Here is a 20,135-nt window from a genome sequence, read left to right on the forward strand (position 1 = left end):
AGCCCAAGGAGAAAGGACTGTATTCCCAGAGGGCTGCAGGAAGGTAGCACTTTGAGCAGAACAGTTGCTGTCAAGGACCAGGGGAGCAAGTAGGAGCTCCTGGCTGGCTGCCGGGACATGCTAGCTGTAGGCCCTGAGAAGAAGGTAAAGAAGGTGCTTGGACTGCGGGAAAGTGGCTCAGGGAATTGAAGCAGTATTCCCAGAGCAATTAAGCAGGAGGCTTCTATCTATAGGGTCCCTGGGCCAGGACCCGAATAGTGGGTGGGCCTGAATCCTCCCCACTCACCACTGGGGAAGTGGCTGAACTAAAAAACTGGGAGATGCTTCCCCTCCCGGAAGGGGAAAAATAAGGACAGTGACATGGCTGGAGGGCTAAGTCATAAAAAGGATACTGCGGTTCCTGAACTGGGGTGGGTCTACAAGTGGAGACAAAGACAGGAGAGGCACTACCAAGAGAGGGTACACCGGATGAGGGAGCTAATCTATGCGATGGCGAGCAGAAGGGGGCCGCTCTGGGGCGCAGACTATGTCACACGGTGTTCCTAAAATAGGAGAGATATCTGTAATGATCAGAAGAGAGAACATCAAAACGGAGAGCACTGAAAAATGTTGAAATTGGGTTGCTAGGGAAACCTCCTGGCTAGGCATGACAAACATAACACACAATCATATACTTAGGGCCAGTCTAACATACCTATTAACAATACACTAATGATCCATAGATTAACAACGTATCTAAAAACCAAAAACAACATTTTATAATGTGCTGTACAAGCTTTTGCAATTCAATGGTGATGTAATATGCACTATTTTCTTTTAAAGTTGGGGGGAAGAGAGGGGAATGAAGCACAGTTTCTTCCTGGGGGTGTAATTATTAATCTTTTACAGAAGACAAAGAGTGCTGATTAAAAAAAGTCCTGAGTAGAGCTATGTGAGTAACTGATTTTTCAGTTACCCGCTGGTCTAAAAAAATTGAAAAAAATATCAGTTTATGTTTGAACCAAAACTTAAAATTTTCAGAATCCTCAGTGAATCAAAAAAGGTGAAAAAAAGTTATTTCATGTCAAATGAAATGTTTTGTTTGGGTATTTTTAATAAAAGGAAATGAAGGGCTAGATTCACAAAACTGGAGATGAGGGGGGCAGAGGCAACGCATGGGTGGTTACGTGCCCCCTCATTTGCGCTTTGGCTTGTACTGAGCATGCTCAATAACCCTGCTGAAACTGGCTGCCCTTCTTCCGTCCCCCCACTATTGGCAGGCACAGGTCATCTCTGGGGGTGCCCTTATACCCAGTATCCTGGTAGCTAGGGCACTTCCCAGGCATGGGGGAGATCCAGGTTGAAATCCCCCCTCTGGAACAAATATTTGAAACTCAGACCTTCCCTCTCCCAAGTGAGTGACTTAACCACTAAGCTATTCTGGAGTGGGTCTCTCTCTAGCTCTACTGTTCCACTTTGTATAAAATATTCATTCGGCCAGAGAAAGAGAATGACTCTATAACCCAGTGGTTCAGGTGCTCACACGGGAAGATTGATGCCCAGGCTCCAGTGCCGGCTGCAGAGTAGGGGTTTGAACCTGATTCTCCCATATCTCACATGAGGGCATAACTACAGGGAATGGAGAGGGCACTGACACGACCACTAGCGCCAATTTTGTAAATGGTGAATAAATCTAGCCCCAACACTGAAATGTTCCATTCTGATAATGACAAAAGAGTTTATTTTGACATTTCCAAAATATTTTCATTTTTTGTTTTGACTGAAACAATTAATTGATTTTAACAAGAATTTGTGAATTTTTTGGTTAACCCATACCTGCGTATTTTAATTAAAAAGGTCATTCCAAAAAATTTCATCCAGCTCTAATCCTGGGACTCTGCTTATAGCACAGACTCTTTGCATTCTGGTAACTATATTAAAAACGTTTTTTCAGAGCTCTTGAGCCTAACCCAGCTGCTTACAGAATTTAAATTATTTATGTTGTCATAAATTTCATCTGCTAGAGTCAGAAGTTCCTCATGGTATCCCAGGAAATAAACCTGACAATAAGTAAATCAGGAGGGTTCCTCTCCCCTATAATTTAAATCAAGGAGAGACACTGGCCAAGTATCTGTTCCCCAAAGCAGTACAACTAAAACATAAAAATGAATGCCAATGTGATGTTAACGTTCTGATTTTAAATGCTCAAAAATTACGAAAGGAAAATGTTGGAATTTACATATGTAAAAGAAAGCCTTAATGATATGTGAACTTTGCATCTTTGTGAAGGACTCTCTCTTTTCATTTTGTATTAAAGAGAAAAAGGATGACAGGTGTGGTAGAGGAAAAAACTCTTCTCTTTCTCTCTCTCTCTCTCTCTCTCTTTTTTTTTTTATTTAGAGATATCCAGTATTTACCTAAGTTACCATAGTGGTTGCTTTGGAGCTACTGCAATCTTCCATATACAAGCAAATCTCCATTTTAGGGACATTTTTAAAGTGGATGTTTGACCAAGGCAATCCTAAGGATCCCACTGGAGATCAATGAGTCTTTAGGGCCTCTTTTAGAGCGAAATTACTGACATGAAACACCCTAACTGTCCTCTTGGGACCTCTGCAGTCTATTACCTCAAGGTAGCTGCTGTTTGGGAGCAATGAATCCACTCACCTGTGGACCTTCCTGCCCAAGAAGCTATGGTTTTCAGCAGAGTCTAGGTAACTCTAAACCTTGAAGTGTATACTCTGACTTGAGGAGACACACCTGCACTAGCTCTGACCAAGTATGTACCTATGGCCTTGGATGGACTCATACTCAGAGTAGCTAGCTCCTCCTGCTGTTAGCACTGCAAGGGCTACACTAATTTCTAGCATGCTGGCTCAACTGAATTTGCACCTTCCAGCTCTTGTGTAGACATACCCTCAGAAGCATAATTCTCATTTTCAAAAGTGACAGACACTTAGGGGCCTAAGTGTCATTGAAAGTCAGAAAGATTAAGGCCTGGTCTGCACTGGGGTGCTGGGGGGAGGTCAATCTAAGTTACAAAATTTCAGCTATGTGAATAACGATGTCTTCACTGCAGTAAGTCGACAGCTGAAGTTGTCCTGTCGACTCTGTCTGCGTATCTCGCCCTGGTGGAGTACAGGATTCGACGAGAGAGCACTTGGCGGTTGATTTATCTCATCTAGCCTAGATGTGATAAATCGACCCCCGCTGGACCGATCGCTGCCCGTTGATCCAGTGGGGGTAATGTAGACAAGCCATTAGGCTCCCAAGTGTATCACTTTTGATATTGGTTTGTGTTGCTAAGATAAATGTTACTTCTAATAAAAATTAGAAAGTATGTAACTAGAGTATGGATTCCAACCTTGGGTGTGTCCCAAAGAGCAGACTTTCATACAATAGCATCCAAAGTCTGGCAAACTTCAGGGATTTATAGCACAAAAATTCTATATTGAAGGCACATGTGAAAAGCATTACTTCACATACCTTCTCAAAACCAGCTGCTCCATTCCAAGCATTGCCCCAGTATGAGGCATGCTATTCATTTGTCCAGTGGCTCCGCTGCTCCAACAGCTGCCTTTGGCGATTTATGAAATTTTGGCCAAGGAGGACTTTGATATGACATTAAATCAGGTCTGCTGGTGTCTGAGTGTGCTCTGTTAGCTTTGACTAGTAGTAGCCAGAAAACTGTGGGTAGGACTGACCAGTTAGGGTGACAGCAAGTGTGAAAAATCGGGACGGGGGGTGGAGGGTAATAGGAGCCTATAGAAGAAAAAGACCCAAAAATTGGGACTGTCCCTATAAAATCAGGACATCTGGTCACCTTACGACCAGTGCCAATCAGTGCACTGCCTACTGACTAGCTAAAAAAACGACTGGGTTGCTTAGTGAATAATAGGCTTGTTTCCATCAGGAAGGTGATGTGAGTGTGGGGAGATGAAAGCTGAAGAGGGAAGAAAGTGGAAGAAAGGAAAGAAGAGCTTGATGAGGGGAGAAATCAAGGAAACATGAGTTCCCACAACATCTATCTTGCCTGCACCCTTCCCACTCCCCTGCCTTGCTAAAATCCGAAAGCCAGCCTGACTCCTGATGCAGTGGATTTCACATATGGGAAGGACACACCCAGTGATGGTCCCTTGCAGTATTGGAGTGGCAAGCTGCTGGCATGCCAGAAAGAGAATATTAAAAAATAGTATGATTAAACCCACCTATGGAGAAATGCAGAGATATTCAATTAAAATCTCAAGATAACATGAGGGAATGGCAGCTATAAAGTATTGTAACAATCCATTTGCTTTTATGCTGGCACGATTAAGACAATAATTCACTGCAGTATAAAATTCAAGATACTTTACTCATTACTAGTCTTTGACCCAGATTAAATCTTTGAGCAGAGTCTTTAAGGTTCTCATTCTCTGCTCTATTTATAGCCACCAGACCACATTTAACTTTCAGTTAGTGCAGGGAATAAAGAATCTTGAATTTTACATGCCAGTGAACAATACATGTTCCAGGAGTGCCAGGTGGGTTGTTTTACAGTGTTTAACATTTGACAACTGTTTTAGGAGAGGAAGTGCAGACTAATTTATCTGAGTGAAACAAAAGGGGAAATAAGTGAGCGTGTGACACATAATCCTAACTTTATAAAAGCAAATTTAGCTCTGGTGCAGGGTACCAAACAGACATCCCTGCTGGCAGATTCTCTTTTTATCCACAGAATAGTACTCACAACAGCAGTGTAAGCGTCACTGACTAACCTATGTGCCTCAACATATTCAGGAAGAACCACCTCTGTAGGTGAGGAGGTATTTAGTATTTGACTTTTAGCTTAGGGGAAGGGAACATAAAAACACAAATCAGTCAAATCAACACCTGCCATTAGTTGCAGTGTTAACATTTGGGCTCAGGCTCTAGCCTGAGCCCCAACATTGACACTGCAATTAAACAGCCCCTTAGCCTGAGACCTGCAAGCCCAAGTCAGCTGGCCTGGGCCAGACAAGTTTTTAATTGCAGTGTAGAGATATCTTTTTAGACTATTTAAGGGTAAAGAGAAATGAGAGGGTGGGGCAATGTGCTCCATGGCAGGTGTTGATTTGAATGATTTTTGTTTTTATGTTCCCTTCCCCTCACTCAGGAGCTGTTCACTTTAACCTATAACAGAAGCCAGGCAGGAGGGAACTGGGGAATACTCTAAACCGAAGCTCTACAGGAAACAGAAAGAAAGACAGCCAGCCTACTGAGCCTAGCTTTAGTAATTAGTACTCTTTTCCTTCTTCTATTCATTTACCTGGTCAATGTTAGAAGAAAGTGATTTTTATCATTGTCATAACATCATCCTCCCTCCATTCACCTCTCTCTCTCTCTCTCACACACACACACAGTTCCAACGGTTTTAGGACACTCTCTCCACACCATTCCCCCTCCTTCCCTGCTAATGAGAAGCTTACTCATGAGATAAGTAGATAATAATTGATATATTGGGTAACTATCAGCTAGATTCTTTTAGTATCACAGAAGAAAAGACTCTTTGGGAGAGATTTAAATGAAGGCAGGATAGTATCTTTATAGACCAGCCCTGGAACGATGTTTGATACACAATGTGAAATCCACCACTTCCCTCAAAGATACATTCTGCCCTCCAACTTTCGTTCTAAAATGATAACTTTTGGTTTAGCTCATCACGCAGATTAATCATTTCATATATGTGCTCAATTTCAGCGCACTGTCATAGAGAAGGCTGACATACCAGTGTGCACTGTCACTGGGAAGGGGGAAGGCAAGGAGCAAGGGGAAGGGTGCAGCAAAATAAGTGCATCTGTATTTTACAAGCAGATTAAATAAATGCTTACAGCCCGTATTGTAAATTATTAGTCAAACATGCACCTGCTGAAGAGGGTGTGATGACATTTGTGCCAGCGGTTTAGCAACTGGAAACAAGCTAATTACTGTAATACATACCAAATGAGGAGGCGGCTGTTCTGTGTAGGGAGGGGGAGGAGTCTCTCCTGCTATTTCTGGATCTTCATGTTCACTCTCACTATAGCATTCTAGGAAAAAAGAGTAATATGAAAAAAAATAAACACCCATTTATTCCTTCTAGCTGCTCAGCAGTTGAAGATCATTATATGATTATATTCAATTATATGATGGAGTTGCCTCCGATTGAAGGGAACTGCACTCAGTTACCTAAGAGGTCCCTTCTAGTCCTATGTATTTTGATCTGAAGGCCAAAAGCCATTGTCTTAATGTCTCCTACAGCAGTGTCTCCTCATTGCTATTTTATGGCGACTTGTTTTGAAGTGTATTTTTATTCCAATTTTATCATTATGGCAGGATTGATCAGATGGCGCTGCCATAGACAGTTTTACAGTTTGCACATGAGCAGTTTTCAGTCTGAAGAAATGCTAGTGTTAGTTTTGCAAGTTTGGGGAAGTTGTAGCAAGCAGTAGAAGTTTGTTCCCTTCCTCAGTCTCTCTATCTAGTGTCAATTCTTGGGGCAGAGTTTGTTATATCCTTGGGGGCAGCCGGTTTAGGAAGAAATCACTTGAGAGCAGACAGCAGACAGCTAACAAAACTACCATTTATTTACAGACACAGAGCTCACCTAACCGGCCGAAGTTGGCTGGGCTATCCCCTAATAATCTAACTTAGTTGCCATAGGAACAAAAACCATGACAACCAAATACACAACAGAGTTGCTCCCAGGGAAGGAGACATTGGTGTTTTGATCAAGATTCCTGGAAGAGGGTGATGGCCTGAATACTGTTTGTGACCATCTTTATTTAGGATTGATGTACATAGGGTCAAATAAACAAGTTGCACTAAGAATACACTCAGACTCCACCTCACTATTTTTAACTCCAGCCTGAAAGGCCCCAACATCTGCTGCTGCTCAGCAGAGGGACAACAATATGAATCAAAAGGACACTAGCAGAGGAGTTAGTGGAAGTATTTACTGCTGCCACTTGGGAGGGTTTTTTTTTTCAACTGGATTAAACAAACAAAGCACTCACAAATATGGAATAGGTTCTAATCCAGTTATACTCCTTTACAGACTGAGAAATTGAGACACAGAGCTTAAAATGACAAAGAAGGTGACAAAGGAAATCAGCATGCTGTTGGTCCTAACTCCCAAGGCCCTGCTGTAGCCACTGGAAAACACTGCTTCCACTGGATTAAATCCCTCAGTAGCAGCCACCAGCACTGCAGATTCAAACTCGGAGCAAGTGTTTATATGAGAGACTTCATTCTGTTTAAATGCTTTCCTGTACCACATACCATATGCGACAAAGTACGCACATACCCTGTACCTGTACATCCGATCTGAACTGAGCCATTGTGTGGTTAGCAAGAATCAGTTAAGCAAAGTGTAATGACGACAATATCAGTGGGTGTTGGGAGACTGAGGTACTCACTGCCCCTGTGGTTTCAATTGGAACCAGTATTCTTCACTTCCTCTTACAAGCTGTTGCACAATATTATTATGCTGTTAAACAGTAGTAGCAATACCACCTTACTATCTTTGACACAGCTTACAGGAAGTTTGTGAGGTTTCTGTGTTCATGAAGCAATTTGTGGTTCTTGGATTTCATGGCATCATACAAGTGTGAAGTATTATTTATCACCACCATTTGGTAACAATCAATTATCATATCTTTCAGATAAATTATTGGTTGTACTCTTTTCCCCCTTCTTTTATATATGGAAAACTGTGTGTGTCACTTTTTTTGGTTTTAATAATTTACCTGTCAGCAAAAAGCATTGACGTCAAGATTTTAAGCAAAAGAAGGCTGTCACAAAGATGTCGACAAAATGACATTCAGGGGATTTGCCAGGTTTTCTACAGTTTTGCACATGTTCTCATTTTATTATTGGCAGAACTAGAAGATTATTTTAGTTATTTTTTAACATAGCTGCGGTTTTGTTTACTGCAAACTTTGCCCAGCTACATATTTTAAAATCATGTTTAGAACAACAGATTGAAATTTTATGCAAGTAGAAACATTTAAGAAATCAAAGGAACTATTGATTAATAAATAAAATATTCTTTCTGCGGCTTTTTTTTTATTACACACATGACATCAGAAAAGTAAAATCTATATCTGGTTTCTGATATTGGAAACAGACTGAAGGAAGGACTAAATACACAGAAACCATTCCCCTTACTCTCCTCTCAAAAAAGCAGGAATCCAAGAGTGGGAATCTAAGAGCTCCTTGAATAGTTGTGATGTGTGACACTCAGAAAAGAGTTACGGTGCTAGAAACCGTAGCACGTCCTTAGGCTATGTCAGCATTTTCCCAAAATGTGGGGTGCCCACCTAGCTAATGGGAGAAAGATGAACAGGCCTTTAACAACATACACATCAGGAGTAAAGGGCAGGAGATGGGGACAGGTGCATTTTCCTGAAAATAGTAGTGCGAGGTGTTAGCTTTAAAAAGTTTGGACAATACTTGACAATGTTATGTTTGTTCTGATGAGGAAGTGCTGGTAACTTGATCACCTGCTGCAGAGGTTAGCTGGGTAGAGTTTCTCAGGACAGGAGCTCTCTCGTCTGCTTACACAGTTCCCATTAAGTTCAGTTGACTTTCCTAATTTTAATTGCTTCTTATTTTCCTAACTCTTCTCTTGTTTCGGCTGTTTCTTCAAACACAACCAGCATACTGTACTTCCTGGAACTTGGATTTTTAAGCTCCTATTTGTATTCATAATATTGATAGGTTGCCAGTCAAATTATTGTCATCATCTTTCAATCAGCCCTTCTGCTGCTTGTTTAAACAGCTCAAGAAAAACTGGACCCCTTCCTTCCTCTGGTAAAATGTTCAGACTGGGTTTCTTGCTAAGAGACCTAAGATTCAGTGCAGCAACATGCCCTCCACTTGCCCCAGACCACTCTGCTCTAACACCTGGGTGAGGGGCTGAAGAGGCACTAGGGAATGTATCCACAAATGGCAAGTTTCTGGAGAAAGCAAGTGGACCAGTGAATAGAGGTTTCTGTTAAAGAGAGAGAAGGGGAAATACACTGTATCCCAGTCAAAACAAAGGAGACAGTGAAGCATCCTGATTCTCCAGGCACCTCAAGTTATCATCACTTGTGATTTCTATCAGCACAAACAGCTTGTAATACCACTCCATATGGCACTGAGCAAGCTCAGCAAAGTTAACACTAGCACTGTATGAATGAGTTCTATGTATGAGCTACATCCCCATTCACAGACGTAGCAGAGGGCCTAAGGCAGGGGTGGTTAACCTTTTTTCTATCATGGGCTCATAGGCGCCGACTCCGTGGGTGCTCCGGGGCTGGAGCACCCACGGGAAAAAAATGGTGGGTGCAGAGCACCTACTGGCAGCCTCCCTACCAGAACCTCCCCCTCCCCCAGTGCCTTCTGCCTGTTGCAGATCAGCTGTTTCACAGCATCAGGAGGCTCTAGGGGGAGAGGAGCAAGGGCGGAGTGCTTGGGGGAGGGGGCGGAACTGGGCAGGGAAGAGGCAGGTAAGAGGCAGGGCAGGGGCAAAGCGAGGGTGGGAAGAAGCAGGGCAGGGGAGGGGCCTTGGGGGAAGGGATGAAGTGGGGACTGGGAGAAACCAGGGAGAGCACCCCCAACAAAGGAGAAACTCAGCATATATGCATGGGCCATTGACCCATATAAAAAAATCAATCATGGGCCACACATAGCCCCGCGGGGAGGCGTGGAGCCTCAGGGTTTCCTGCCCGCAGCAGGGCAAGCTCTCAGTTCCAGCCCCATGGTGGGGTGCTGAGGCTCAGGGCTTCAGGCCCGCGGCACTGAGACTTGCCGTGAGCCGGATGAAATTAAGCAATGGGCCAGATCCAGCCCACAGACCATAGGTTCCCCACCCCTGGCCTAAAGAGATGATTGTATCAGAGTTCTTTGGTGCTCATAAATACAAATAGTGTGAATCATTTAGGCTGTAAACTTCTTGGGTGCAGGGACCTGCCATTTTCTCTCTCTAAAATAGCATCTACACATATAGTATTGTATTAATGAATAAATAATGGAAACTCTTTTATATCATAAATTCCACAGTTGTCAGACAATTAATTGTTGTGCCTTAGTTGATATGGAAATCAGATATTCAAGGGCACAACTGGGTTTTTGGTGCTAGTGAAACACGCAACAGCTGATGAGCCACAAACTGGAAGTTTAAAAAGAACAGCGTTGATATGAAATTCATTGTAGCAAAAATCTCATTGTGTAAAAAAAATGAAATTGTTCCATGCAAAAATTGAGATGTGAACATACCTTCTTCATTCTTTCCATTGGATGCCTGAGGAATTACAGCTAGCCCCAGTTTATTTAGCCACCTATGTTATAAACAGAAAGCAAGCACATTTTTAGGGATATTTGTATTCTACTCTGCAACACCTCTGACAGTCTTCAGATACAGTGATCTTCCTATCTTTTATTATTACCACCAGTTCTTTTCTTTCATCCTCAGTTCAAAGTTCCTGTGGGAATCAGAGCAGGTCTACCCTACAAAGTTAGGTTGGCTAACCTACATCACTCAGGGCTGTGAAAAAATTCATGCCCTCTGCGATGTAGTTAAGATGATACAAGATCCAGTATAGACGCTACTATGTTGATAGAAGAATTCTTCTACCATTCTACCCACTGCCTTTTGGAGAGGTGGATTTACTACAGCAATGAAATAACTCCTTCTGTCACTGAGCAAGTGTCTATATACCACAGCGCCACAGCAGTGCAGCTCAAGGTGAGCCCCTCCGTAGTGCAGACTCTCCTTAAAAGGTGCTGAATACCCCTACTCCCATTGATTTCAAAGGGAGTTGAGGAGCATTCAAGCACTCCTCAAGGAGATACGTACTCTTCACCTCACAGGCTAAGGAACAGTTTATAAGGCTATTTAGAAATCCCTCTATTTTTAAACTGCTTCCATACATGGATATGTGAACCAGTGACTTAATTATTTAAGATACTGTAACAAATTATTTATTCCTCATAGTTATACAGTCTTGTGCTCTGATCAGATCATGGCATACTTTGTAAGAGTAAGCCCTTTAACTCAGGGTTCCTGACCAAATTTAAAATTGTGTAAGTTATGTTCTGCCTTCCTAAATGTCCCCTTCAGTTCTATATAGCATTCTTCACTTCCTGTTCTAAACTGTTGCTGTATGCTATTAACAGCTGCTGCATATCCCTCCTTCCCTAGAGGGCTGTGTTTTCTTAGTGCATGAAGTGACACCTGGTTATAGTTTGTGTACCTTTTCAATTTATAAATTGTTTGGATCCTTTGAGCTGTAAGGTGCTATAGTATGCAAGATACTATGTGCTCATTTAACCTCTCTTCAGACTAATCTGTAGGTCTAGTGAACCTCTGAAAACTAGTTACACAACAGTTAGATGACATAGCGTCTCATCTTGTTCACCATTGAAGCCACTGGGAAATTTGCCAATAACTTCAGTAGGAGTAGGATTGGGTCCTTAGTCACACCTCCTCCTGATCACTGTATGAAGTATAGATGTGCATAACAACTAAAGGTTACGGGTTGTCATTCCTGCAAAAGTGAAGAATGAATTTTGGCTACAGTTTATTAAGGACCTTGACCTTACTCAATGAAGATTAATAGAAATGAAAGTAAAAAAGAAATCTTAGTATTTCAAACAGAACGGATAGGTCAAAAAAAAATCCAGATTTAAAAGGTTGCCATCATGTAGGAGTGTAAAGTGCACACCGGTAAATGCATGCAGTTCTTTGCTATCCAACATCCGTTTGCTTTCTATGTTTGCATCACTACTGCAAAGAGTTCATCTTCTAGCACATGTACTAAATCAATGAAGCAAACTACTCCCTGAATAAACCCATTAGTGGTTTAATGGATGGATGCCTAAAAGAGTTACAAACAAATGTCCTGCTCCTATAAACGTTTACGTACATGAGTAGCTTTACATGCATGAATAGTCCCAACGGGTTCAGTGGGCCTACTCACAAGTGTAAACAGTTTCAGGACTGGGACCAAGAAGGACAGATACCGCTCACTCTAGTTTTATGCACGTGTGACTTTTATATATATAATACATTTCCATGGAAAACATTAGTATTAATACAACACTGAGAAATAAAGTTCTCATAAATCAGCAAATCCACAAAAATTAATTCTGATCTTATGCAGGGGTGTCTCACTCAATTCTCAAGAAAGATTTTCTGCAAGCTGCAGTTAAGTAAATTTCATTATGGCTTAAAAAATCAAGGCCAATATTAAATTACTGTATGCCCTATTGTACTGTACCTTACTCTATAAGGTTGTATAAGAAATTTCAGTTTTTATTATATAATATACATTAAAATTTGTCAGACAACTCATAATTCACAATACACGTCATATTTTAAAGGTCTAAATTCAAGGGTCAGAGTTAATCTTTGTGGATTTGCTGATTTATGAGAACTTTAGGAACATTGATTTATTTTTACGAAACATTGGCAGACTTATTGAAAATTGGCCTTATAATGGGATCCTAACTTAACCTTAACTATGGAGCAAATATTGCCACTCCATAATATCTTAATTAAATTGGCATGTTTTTAAACAGCCATCACTAGAGCAGGGTGTTTTATCTTACATTTACTTGGAAGATAACCACTGCATCAGCAAGAAAAAACAAAAACAGCACTCTTGAATCACAGCAATCACATACTCTTGAATCACAGCTACTACTTGATAACTAAAGAACCAACATGCAAACAAAGCAATGGTTCTAAGATGCTGGGCAAGGACAGAGAGATTCAGTTGCTGTTACTTACCTATTCATTTCCTCCACATTCTCTGCTGCAAAATAAAATGTCTTGATCTGTGGGTGGTTGACCTTAATAGCACTTCAAGAAAAAACAACAACGTGCACACACACACACACAGAGGAAAAGTTAATTTAGGTAGGAAAAAACAATAAAATTGTGTGAGCAAATTATCCAAAGCATAACACCTTTGTACACCCCATTCTATTAATGCAGACCAAGTTATCCATCAAGAAATGTATTTCTTTCTTCAAAATTCTGTGCCATTTTTGGAATTTTATAGGTCTATCATTTTAGCAAAGATACAGAGAACATTGGGTTGAGATAGATAAGAGGCGTTCCAGTACTGAAAGGACATTTTCAGAAGAAAAAAAACTGGTAACATATTTCTAGTCTAATAGTGACATTTTATGGGTTCCTGATTTGTACACCCTTTTGGTAAAGAGAAGGGAGTAAAAAGGATATTTGTGAAAATAAATGTTACAATGATATTAGCTGCCTTCTAACAAACCAACAATGGTATATGCCTGGGAATAAGCGCTGAAGTATCACAAGAAAGATGTCCCGGCTAAAGAAAAAAGTTTCCAATTCTGGATTCTCACATACCAAGAATCCATCTCAATTCACCTCTGTTCTGTTGCCCCAAAAAAGAAAATCAGCCTGTTCCAGAAAAGCAATAAAGTTGCCTTCTAGTGAAGGACTGGAGGGCCAATGGGACTGGAATCTGCCCACAGGACTGCACTGAAAGTTGATTCCATTTGATGGTTGTTTGGTGGCTTATATAAAATGAATTGAACTCAGTCCAAATACTGCAGGCAAGTATCCACATAAATACCCATCATCAACTGTGTCAGTAAGTGGCAGCTACAATGAAGAACTATACAGCAATGGAGACTGAACTAGCTAGTTGAAATACACTGGTAAGTTAAAATAGAAGAAATTTACACTTTAACAGCCAATTTTATCTCTGTTCTGTGGATAAGTAGAGGATTTCATGAAGCCTAAGCAGATCATGGGGCACCTTTTCTCAAAATACCTATGATTTTTTCATTTAAGACATCTCACCATTTTTTAAAGGTCACAACTTTATACGTCCTTCCTCCTACATGTTGTTAGGTAGCTTTCTAATTATATGAACCCAACTCTAGAAAGGAAATTATTGTTATCACATAAATTATAAAGCAAATTATGTTAATTTCTGCATTTTGAAAGTAAGATCATAGCAGGTTCCCCCAGATGTGATAATTAGTACAGGGAGAATACTTCAAAAGTTTCTGGCAACATTCATTCCAATTTTTAGATGAATTCATTGACTGTTTGCAGCCTTTTTGTGTTTTATTGCAAATCTTCTACCAAACCAATTTCTGTCAGAAATTATCACTGAAACAACCCGTTGGAAATTAATTGGAGAATATCCACAGAAAGCAAATACTGAATTTGCAAATAAGACTTTTTGCAGACTAATCCTCATTCTAAGAGTTTCACTCATCCAGTCAGGGAATGTAACCACACCCTGTGACTTACAACTGAACATTTCATACCTGAGCCTCTAACCTTAGTCACCTAGGGCCCCCCATTTGCAAACACTATCTATCATGCTTAGCATTGCAAATGGTCCATTGAAGCCAAAGGCAACAGTCACTTTCTATGTGTTATGTGGCTCAGCAAACCAGGGCTCTGAGAAACCAACAGAGAACTCTAGAGCCACAGACTCTCATACTTATTTTGCCTCTGTCCCTCAAGAATTCAAGTAACAGACCTGCCAGCAAGTGTGCCTCAAGAAAAATGTGGGGATAGAGCATAGGGGAAGGCACTCTCTTAAAAGCCAGGATAAAACCATGTAGTGTTTTATAGATTAAAAACCAAATCCTTGCATTGCATTTAAAAGCATCTGGAAGCCAGTGCAGTGTATGGAGCACGATGGTCAGGGCCGGCCATAGATAAAATGATGCCCCAGGCAAGAAGCCTCTTCGGCACCCCTACTCCCCTCCAGTTGTTAAAATTTTGAATAATCTTATTTTTTATTGCATTTGTAGCCCTTTTCATGGCTTTGATGCATGATTTGATGCATGACTTATCCCTGTCATATAAGGTGATAAATTTGCACACTAGAATCTGTAAATATGTATTTATTCATGCCATATGTAAGCAAATAAGAAAAAAATTGTTTCCTTGAATCTTACAGAATCATTTTAAATTTTAGGAATAACAAACGTACTAATATCAAGAAATTGAACTGTGCACCAACACTGGGTGGACCAGTATTAAATAGTGTTACAGTAGGTGAGAGTCTTAGAATATTAACCCTAGTCCTAGGCTCTCATTTCACTTCACTTTGTTCTTATATCTCACTGACTGACTGTTGATGCCCCCCCCCTTACATAGCATGGCTGACAACATTCTAGGAGGTTCAAGGAAAATGTAGTTCTCAGAAAATCTGGAAGGTTCCACTAGGTTCTGCAAGGAACATTCCAGCAGGTTAGTGAAAAGTGAACCCACATAAGGAAAACCTGAAACGTTTGACTTCAAACATTCTATTTTTCCTTTTGTTGCTAACAACAAAAACAGCATCTTGAGCCTGGTGCCCCCCGAGCCTGGCACTCCAGGCAGTCACCTGGGTCACCTGCCCCTAACTCCAGCCCTGACTGTAGTAATATATCAGACAGTTTATGCTGCTAAGTAAGCAAGCTGTCAGGTCCTGGACAAGCAGAGACTTCTATGTGATCCTCAAGCATATCCCAAAGAATTCATTGCAGTAATCTAATCTAAAGAATAATCCCTGTTAATACACATAATACAATATTATTTATATCATTATTAACCTTCCCAGTTAAGAAAAGGTAGCTAATCAAGAGTGTTCTCATTTGGATACCAGTAGGAAGAAAGCCCTTGCTATAAAGACATATTTGTTGTTCACTTGAGTATTATGACTCTGCATACCATAGATTTTATCTTTACAAGGGTGCACCAAATTCACTTTCCACAACTCCTAAAACTGCAGAAGTCCCATGCCAGGGTTCTCCGGGGAAGGCTAACTGCTCAGTCCAGATAGGGCAGCAATACACAGGAGGTGTAGTGAGCAAAAGGCGTATCAGGAAAATAAAACAAAACAAAGTAAAAATAATAATAAGAATTTTCCAGGCAATGTCAAACACACAAAACTAGATATTCTTTGTGCAAAAGTTAAGCCCAGTCATGGTGAAAGTAAGAAACTGAGAAGCTCTTTAGATAGTCTATTCATGACATTTCTGATCTCCATCCCTTTTCATTGACCTCCGCCAAATTCAAACGCAGCTTTTGGCATGTAAAATCTTTATTCAGCCTAGCATGGAGCTGAGTAACAAACTTACTACTTTTTCTTGCATTCACTTGCTCGGTCCACAGTAAAGTCTGGCAGGTTGATGAATCCTTCAGCTTTCTCTGCCTGCAACAAAATACGTCACCGGCATTAACCCAGGCTTCAGTGGCGAACACTGCTGACCAAGGTTGTATTAATTCCCGACAACCTTTTATTCCATGCATATACATTTCTTCTGCAAGGAGCCAGCTAGGGCTGACTTTTATGTGACTGTGTGTAGAGGAATCAGAAACCCTGCATGGATTGCCTATCTCATAGTGATGGCGGTGCCACTACTCTGCCTCCTGTGCAAGTGAGCAGGGTGTGGGCATAGCTTTTGCTCCACACCCCCAAGAACCAAGCAGCACAGGTGAACTGGCACAGCAGGGGATAGAATCTGCACCTAATACAGTCTTAGGGAAGATTACTCCCCCCTCTGGAGCAACCATGCACTGAGTCATAGTCAGGATTTGTCACACAAAGCCACACCCTGATCCACAGGGTCAGCTGTGGATACAAGTTCCAAAAGCAAAATTTAGCCTCAGGTCTGAACAGGACTAAAATAGAGGAGGTGCTAGGGGAATGCAGCTCCCTTTGTAATGATCAGTGATCACATGCAGATACTGCTGTACATGAACAAAGTCATCAGCCAAACCTCATATATGCAGCATGGGAAACTGAACTCAAACTTCAGCTCCAAAAAACAGAAGTCTCTTCTCATTTGAGGTGAAGATTAACGTCAAAATAGGTCAGTAGAAGTGAGGACCATATCCTCTTTTCAGGTATGGCCATTAGAGACTCAGAGGGAGTAAACACTTGAGCTGGTTTGACATTCAGTACAACATTGCTTAGTACACCTTGCTAAAATAAAGGGCCAGCTTTCCCAGGCTTCCTTTCTTCACCCACAACATTGCCAGTGCAATTTAGACATCTAAATATCTGATTTGCAGGTATAATCAGGTAATTAAGCATTTATAGGTGGGATTTTCAGAAGTGCTTATCCTGGACCCAGTTAAATGTCAGATTTGAGTTAATAAAGTTGCAGCCTGCTGCTGAAATCCATCCCCATGTCTGTTTTCATTCACTTGCGCAACCTGCTCAATCACTGTAGACCTGAACCCTTCCCCTCTTATGAATGGCAGTGATGCAGATAAATAAGAACCTGCATCTGTATGTGTGGGGGAAATATGGATGTGTTCTTTCAAAAAATATTAGAAATATTAATGCCTGAACTACTCATTTCTTGTCCCTCCCCCTCAACCCTACCACATTATTATTCTGAAAACGTACACTGTGAAAAGCAGCTGAGCTATCTAAAGATATTTCAAAGAGCAGGGATAATTCAGATGGGGCAGAGGTGCAGAAGACTGACAGCATCTCAAACTACATTGTTCGTGTGTGAATTTGAAGAGACTACAAAAAGGAGGATATTAGCCAAGAATAGTCTTACATTTTTATACGTCAAAGATTTAAACTAGTGTGACTGAAGACATTGATTGAGAAATTAAGTGCAGAGGAAGCAATGGGGTTAATCATAGGAGGTGAGGAAATTGCAGTTTTGTGGACTAGCTTCTGCAGTGAGAAGTGTTGTTGGTTTGCTACTGTTTTTTCTCTTCTCTGGATTATAATTTTAATTATATGTCAAGGGTGCTGAGAGACTGGTTAGGCTTTATTTTACGTTTCACATGTTGAAATGTAATTAAGTTAAATTAACAGCAAGCAGGAGATCAGAAGTTGTTTTAAAAAGGAAAAATAAAGCATAAGAGAATTTTACTAAAATTGCATCATATTTAAAGTAGGATAAACAACACCCTGAACTAATGCTTTCAATCTAGCAGCAGCAGCCATAGTAAATGAATGGAAGAATAAGCCAGTAAGAGAGAGAGGAATTCCAGAAAGTGCCTTCCAAGATTTGGCTACTAATGGTACTAAAGAAAGAGAACAAATTATGCAGGGTTAGAGTACCAAAAGCTTGGTTACCTCCTGAGCTAAGCACAGTAAACAGACTACATCTACATTTCTCTTCCCAGTACAAGCTTTCAAAAACAAATGCAAACACAGACAAGTGCTCCATGTGGTGCCTAGCACAGCACTGAAACAGCTGTTATTAAATGCACCATTGGACTGGAAAGGTACACCCACAATGCTGGTTTCTCCACTCCATTCACCCCCAATCTAGCTATTCAATTTTAGCAATTGAGATTAAGATCTTTTAAAAAAGGAACATCCCTAATTCCCCCACCCCCAGCCCTACCCACACACCAATGAACTGAAATTTAAAGCAAGAACCAATGAACTTTGCAACACCAGGTGGCTCTTTGGCAGCACATAACGTATATCTCCATTTATAGAAGAAGAAGAAGAATGCACATTACCATAGTATATGTTTTTATATTTTCCTTGAGGGATCAACAAGATACTACTAGTTGGTAAAGTGTGCCATCACTGAAAATGAATGCAAATCCAAGGTATTCAGAGTCATCCTAATACACGTTTTACCATTTTTAAAGGATGTTGAAAAATTGGAGGGGGTTCAGAGAAGAGCCAAAAAATGAATTGAAGGCTGGACAAAATGCCTGACAGCAAGAGATTTAAAGCTCAGTCTGTTTATTTTATCCAAAGAAGATTTAGAGATGATTTGATTACAGCATATAAGTACCTTCACAGAGATGATATACCAGGTATTAGACTCTAATCTAGCAGAGAAAGGTATAAAAACACAGTGACTGGAAATTGAAGCCAGCTAAATACAAATGAGAAATAAGGCACTATTTTTATTATTTTTTTAAACAGTGAGGGTGATTAATCATTGTAATCAGCTACCAAAGGAAGTGGCACGTTCTCTATCGCTTGAGATCTTCAAATCCAGATGGATAGCCAAACACTTGTTATGCTTCAAGTCAAACAAGTTACTGGGCTCAACATGGGGAGAACTGGGTGAAATTCTATGGCCTGTGGTATACAGAAGCTCATACAAGATGATCTAATGGACCCCCACACACATCCTTAAAAATGTATGAATTTATGAATCCCTAGCCCTTTCCATTCATCTACAGAGGGTGCATCTCTATAAACAAGTGTAGGATATAGCTGTAAGTCTCATTTGGGGATTTTGCAGGTTACAGGTGACCTTTTCATTCCACTGTGGGCCACTCAGTTTTAAAGGGAATCTTTCCCCTCAGTCATTTAGGAAGATGGATACTTTCAGCCTCATTACAACAGTGCACTTAAAAACAGGTGCTTCAACTAAGCATATGATTCAGTTCAACTGAAGACACATGACTATTCACATTCCTAATGTTAAGTAAGTGCTTAAATTCTTTGCTGGAGTGGAACTACAGTGCTCAGCACTTTTCAGGATCAATGTGTAAGTGCATTTTAGGGTTCCATGTTCATTGTGATTTCATAATTTCCACACCATATTTGATTCATTTGCAAGTTGGACATGCTACTGTTGTGGGGGGAGTGAGTTTGTTGTTGGTTTTTGTTTTTGTTGTTGCTGTTTTGTTTTGTTTCTGTTTTAAACTGACATCTCTATAAACTAGACCTGGTATCTTCACTGCAATCCCGAGACATGCAGCAGGTATAACTGAGAACAGAGTTGTGATAGCTGTGTTGGCTCCACAATATTAGCATGCGTAAAAACCAGTAAAATCTTATTGTTGTCACAGAAATCAACAAAATAGGATTCTAAATAAGCACAGGGAGCAGATATGTAAAGTAAAAGTGACATTTTTGTAGTCAATTTTTGGAATGGAATGGAATTTTAAAAGCTACAAACTGAAGCTCTGAACAAAGGACTGAATGACCCATTCAAGCTGTGGATGTGTTCCAGAGGGACTTTCAAGCCAGCACACACACCATTACTGCTTGGAACTTGATATGTGGACTTTGAATTCTTTCTACATTTGTGACTGTTTTACCATTTAACATCTCTCTTGTTTTTTCTTTATAATAAATCTTTAGTTTTAGACACTAAAGGATTGGCTGGCAGTGTGGTATTTGGGGTAAGAGCCAAGCCTATATTGACCTGCTGATGTGGTTGACCCTTTG

At 40.6% G+C, this 20,135-nt stretch overlaps 1 protein-coding gene across 1 annotated transcript in view; it reads right to left on the reverse strand.

Moving 5' to 3' along the window:
* The window catches only part of IPCEF1 (interaction protein for cytohesin exchange factors 1), a 125,659-nt gene that overhangs the window by 22,445 nt on the left and 83,079 nt on the right, over positions 1–20,135 (reverse strand). The window contains exons 6-9 of the mRNA XM_032770821.2: positions 16,096–16,169; positions 12,755–12,826; positions 10,240–10,301; positions 5,938–6,026 (exon numbers count right to left, since the gene is read on the reverse strand). Coding sequence (XP_032626712.1) covers positions 5,938–6,026; positions 10,240–10,301; positions 12,755–12,826; positions 16,096–16,169 — 297 coding nt within the window. The remainder of the gene's footprint in view (positions 1–5,937; positions 6,027–10,239; positions 10,302–12,754; positions 12,827–16,095; positions 16,170–20,135) is intronic.

The sequence above is a fragment of the Chelonoidis abingdonii genome, chromosome 3, assembly GCF_003597395.2.
Source record: "Chelonoidis abingdonii isolate Lonesome George chromosome 3, CheloAbing_2.0, whole genome shotgun sequence".
Classification (NCBI taxonomy): Eukaryota; Metazoa; Chordata; order Testudines; family Testudinidae; genus Chelonoidis; species Chelonoidis abingdonii.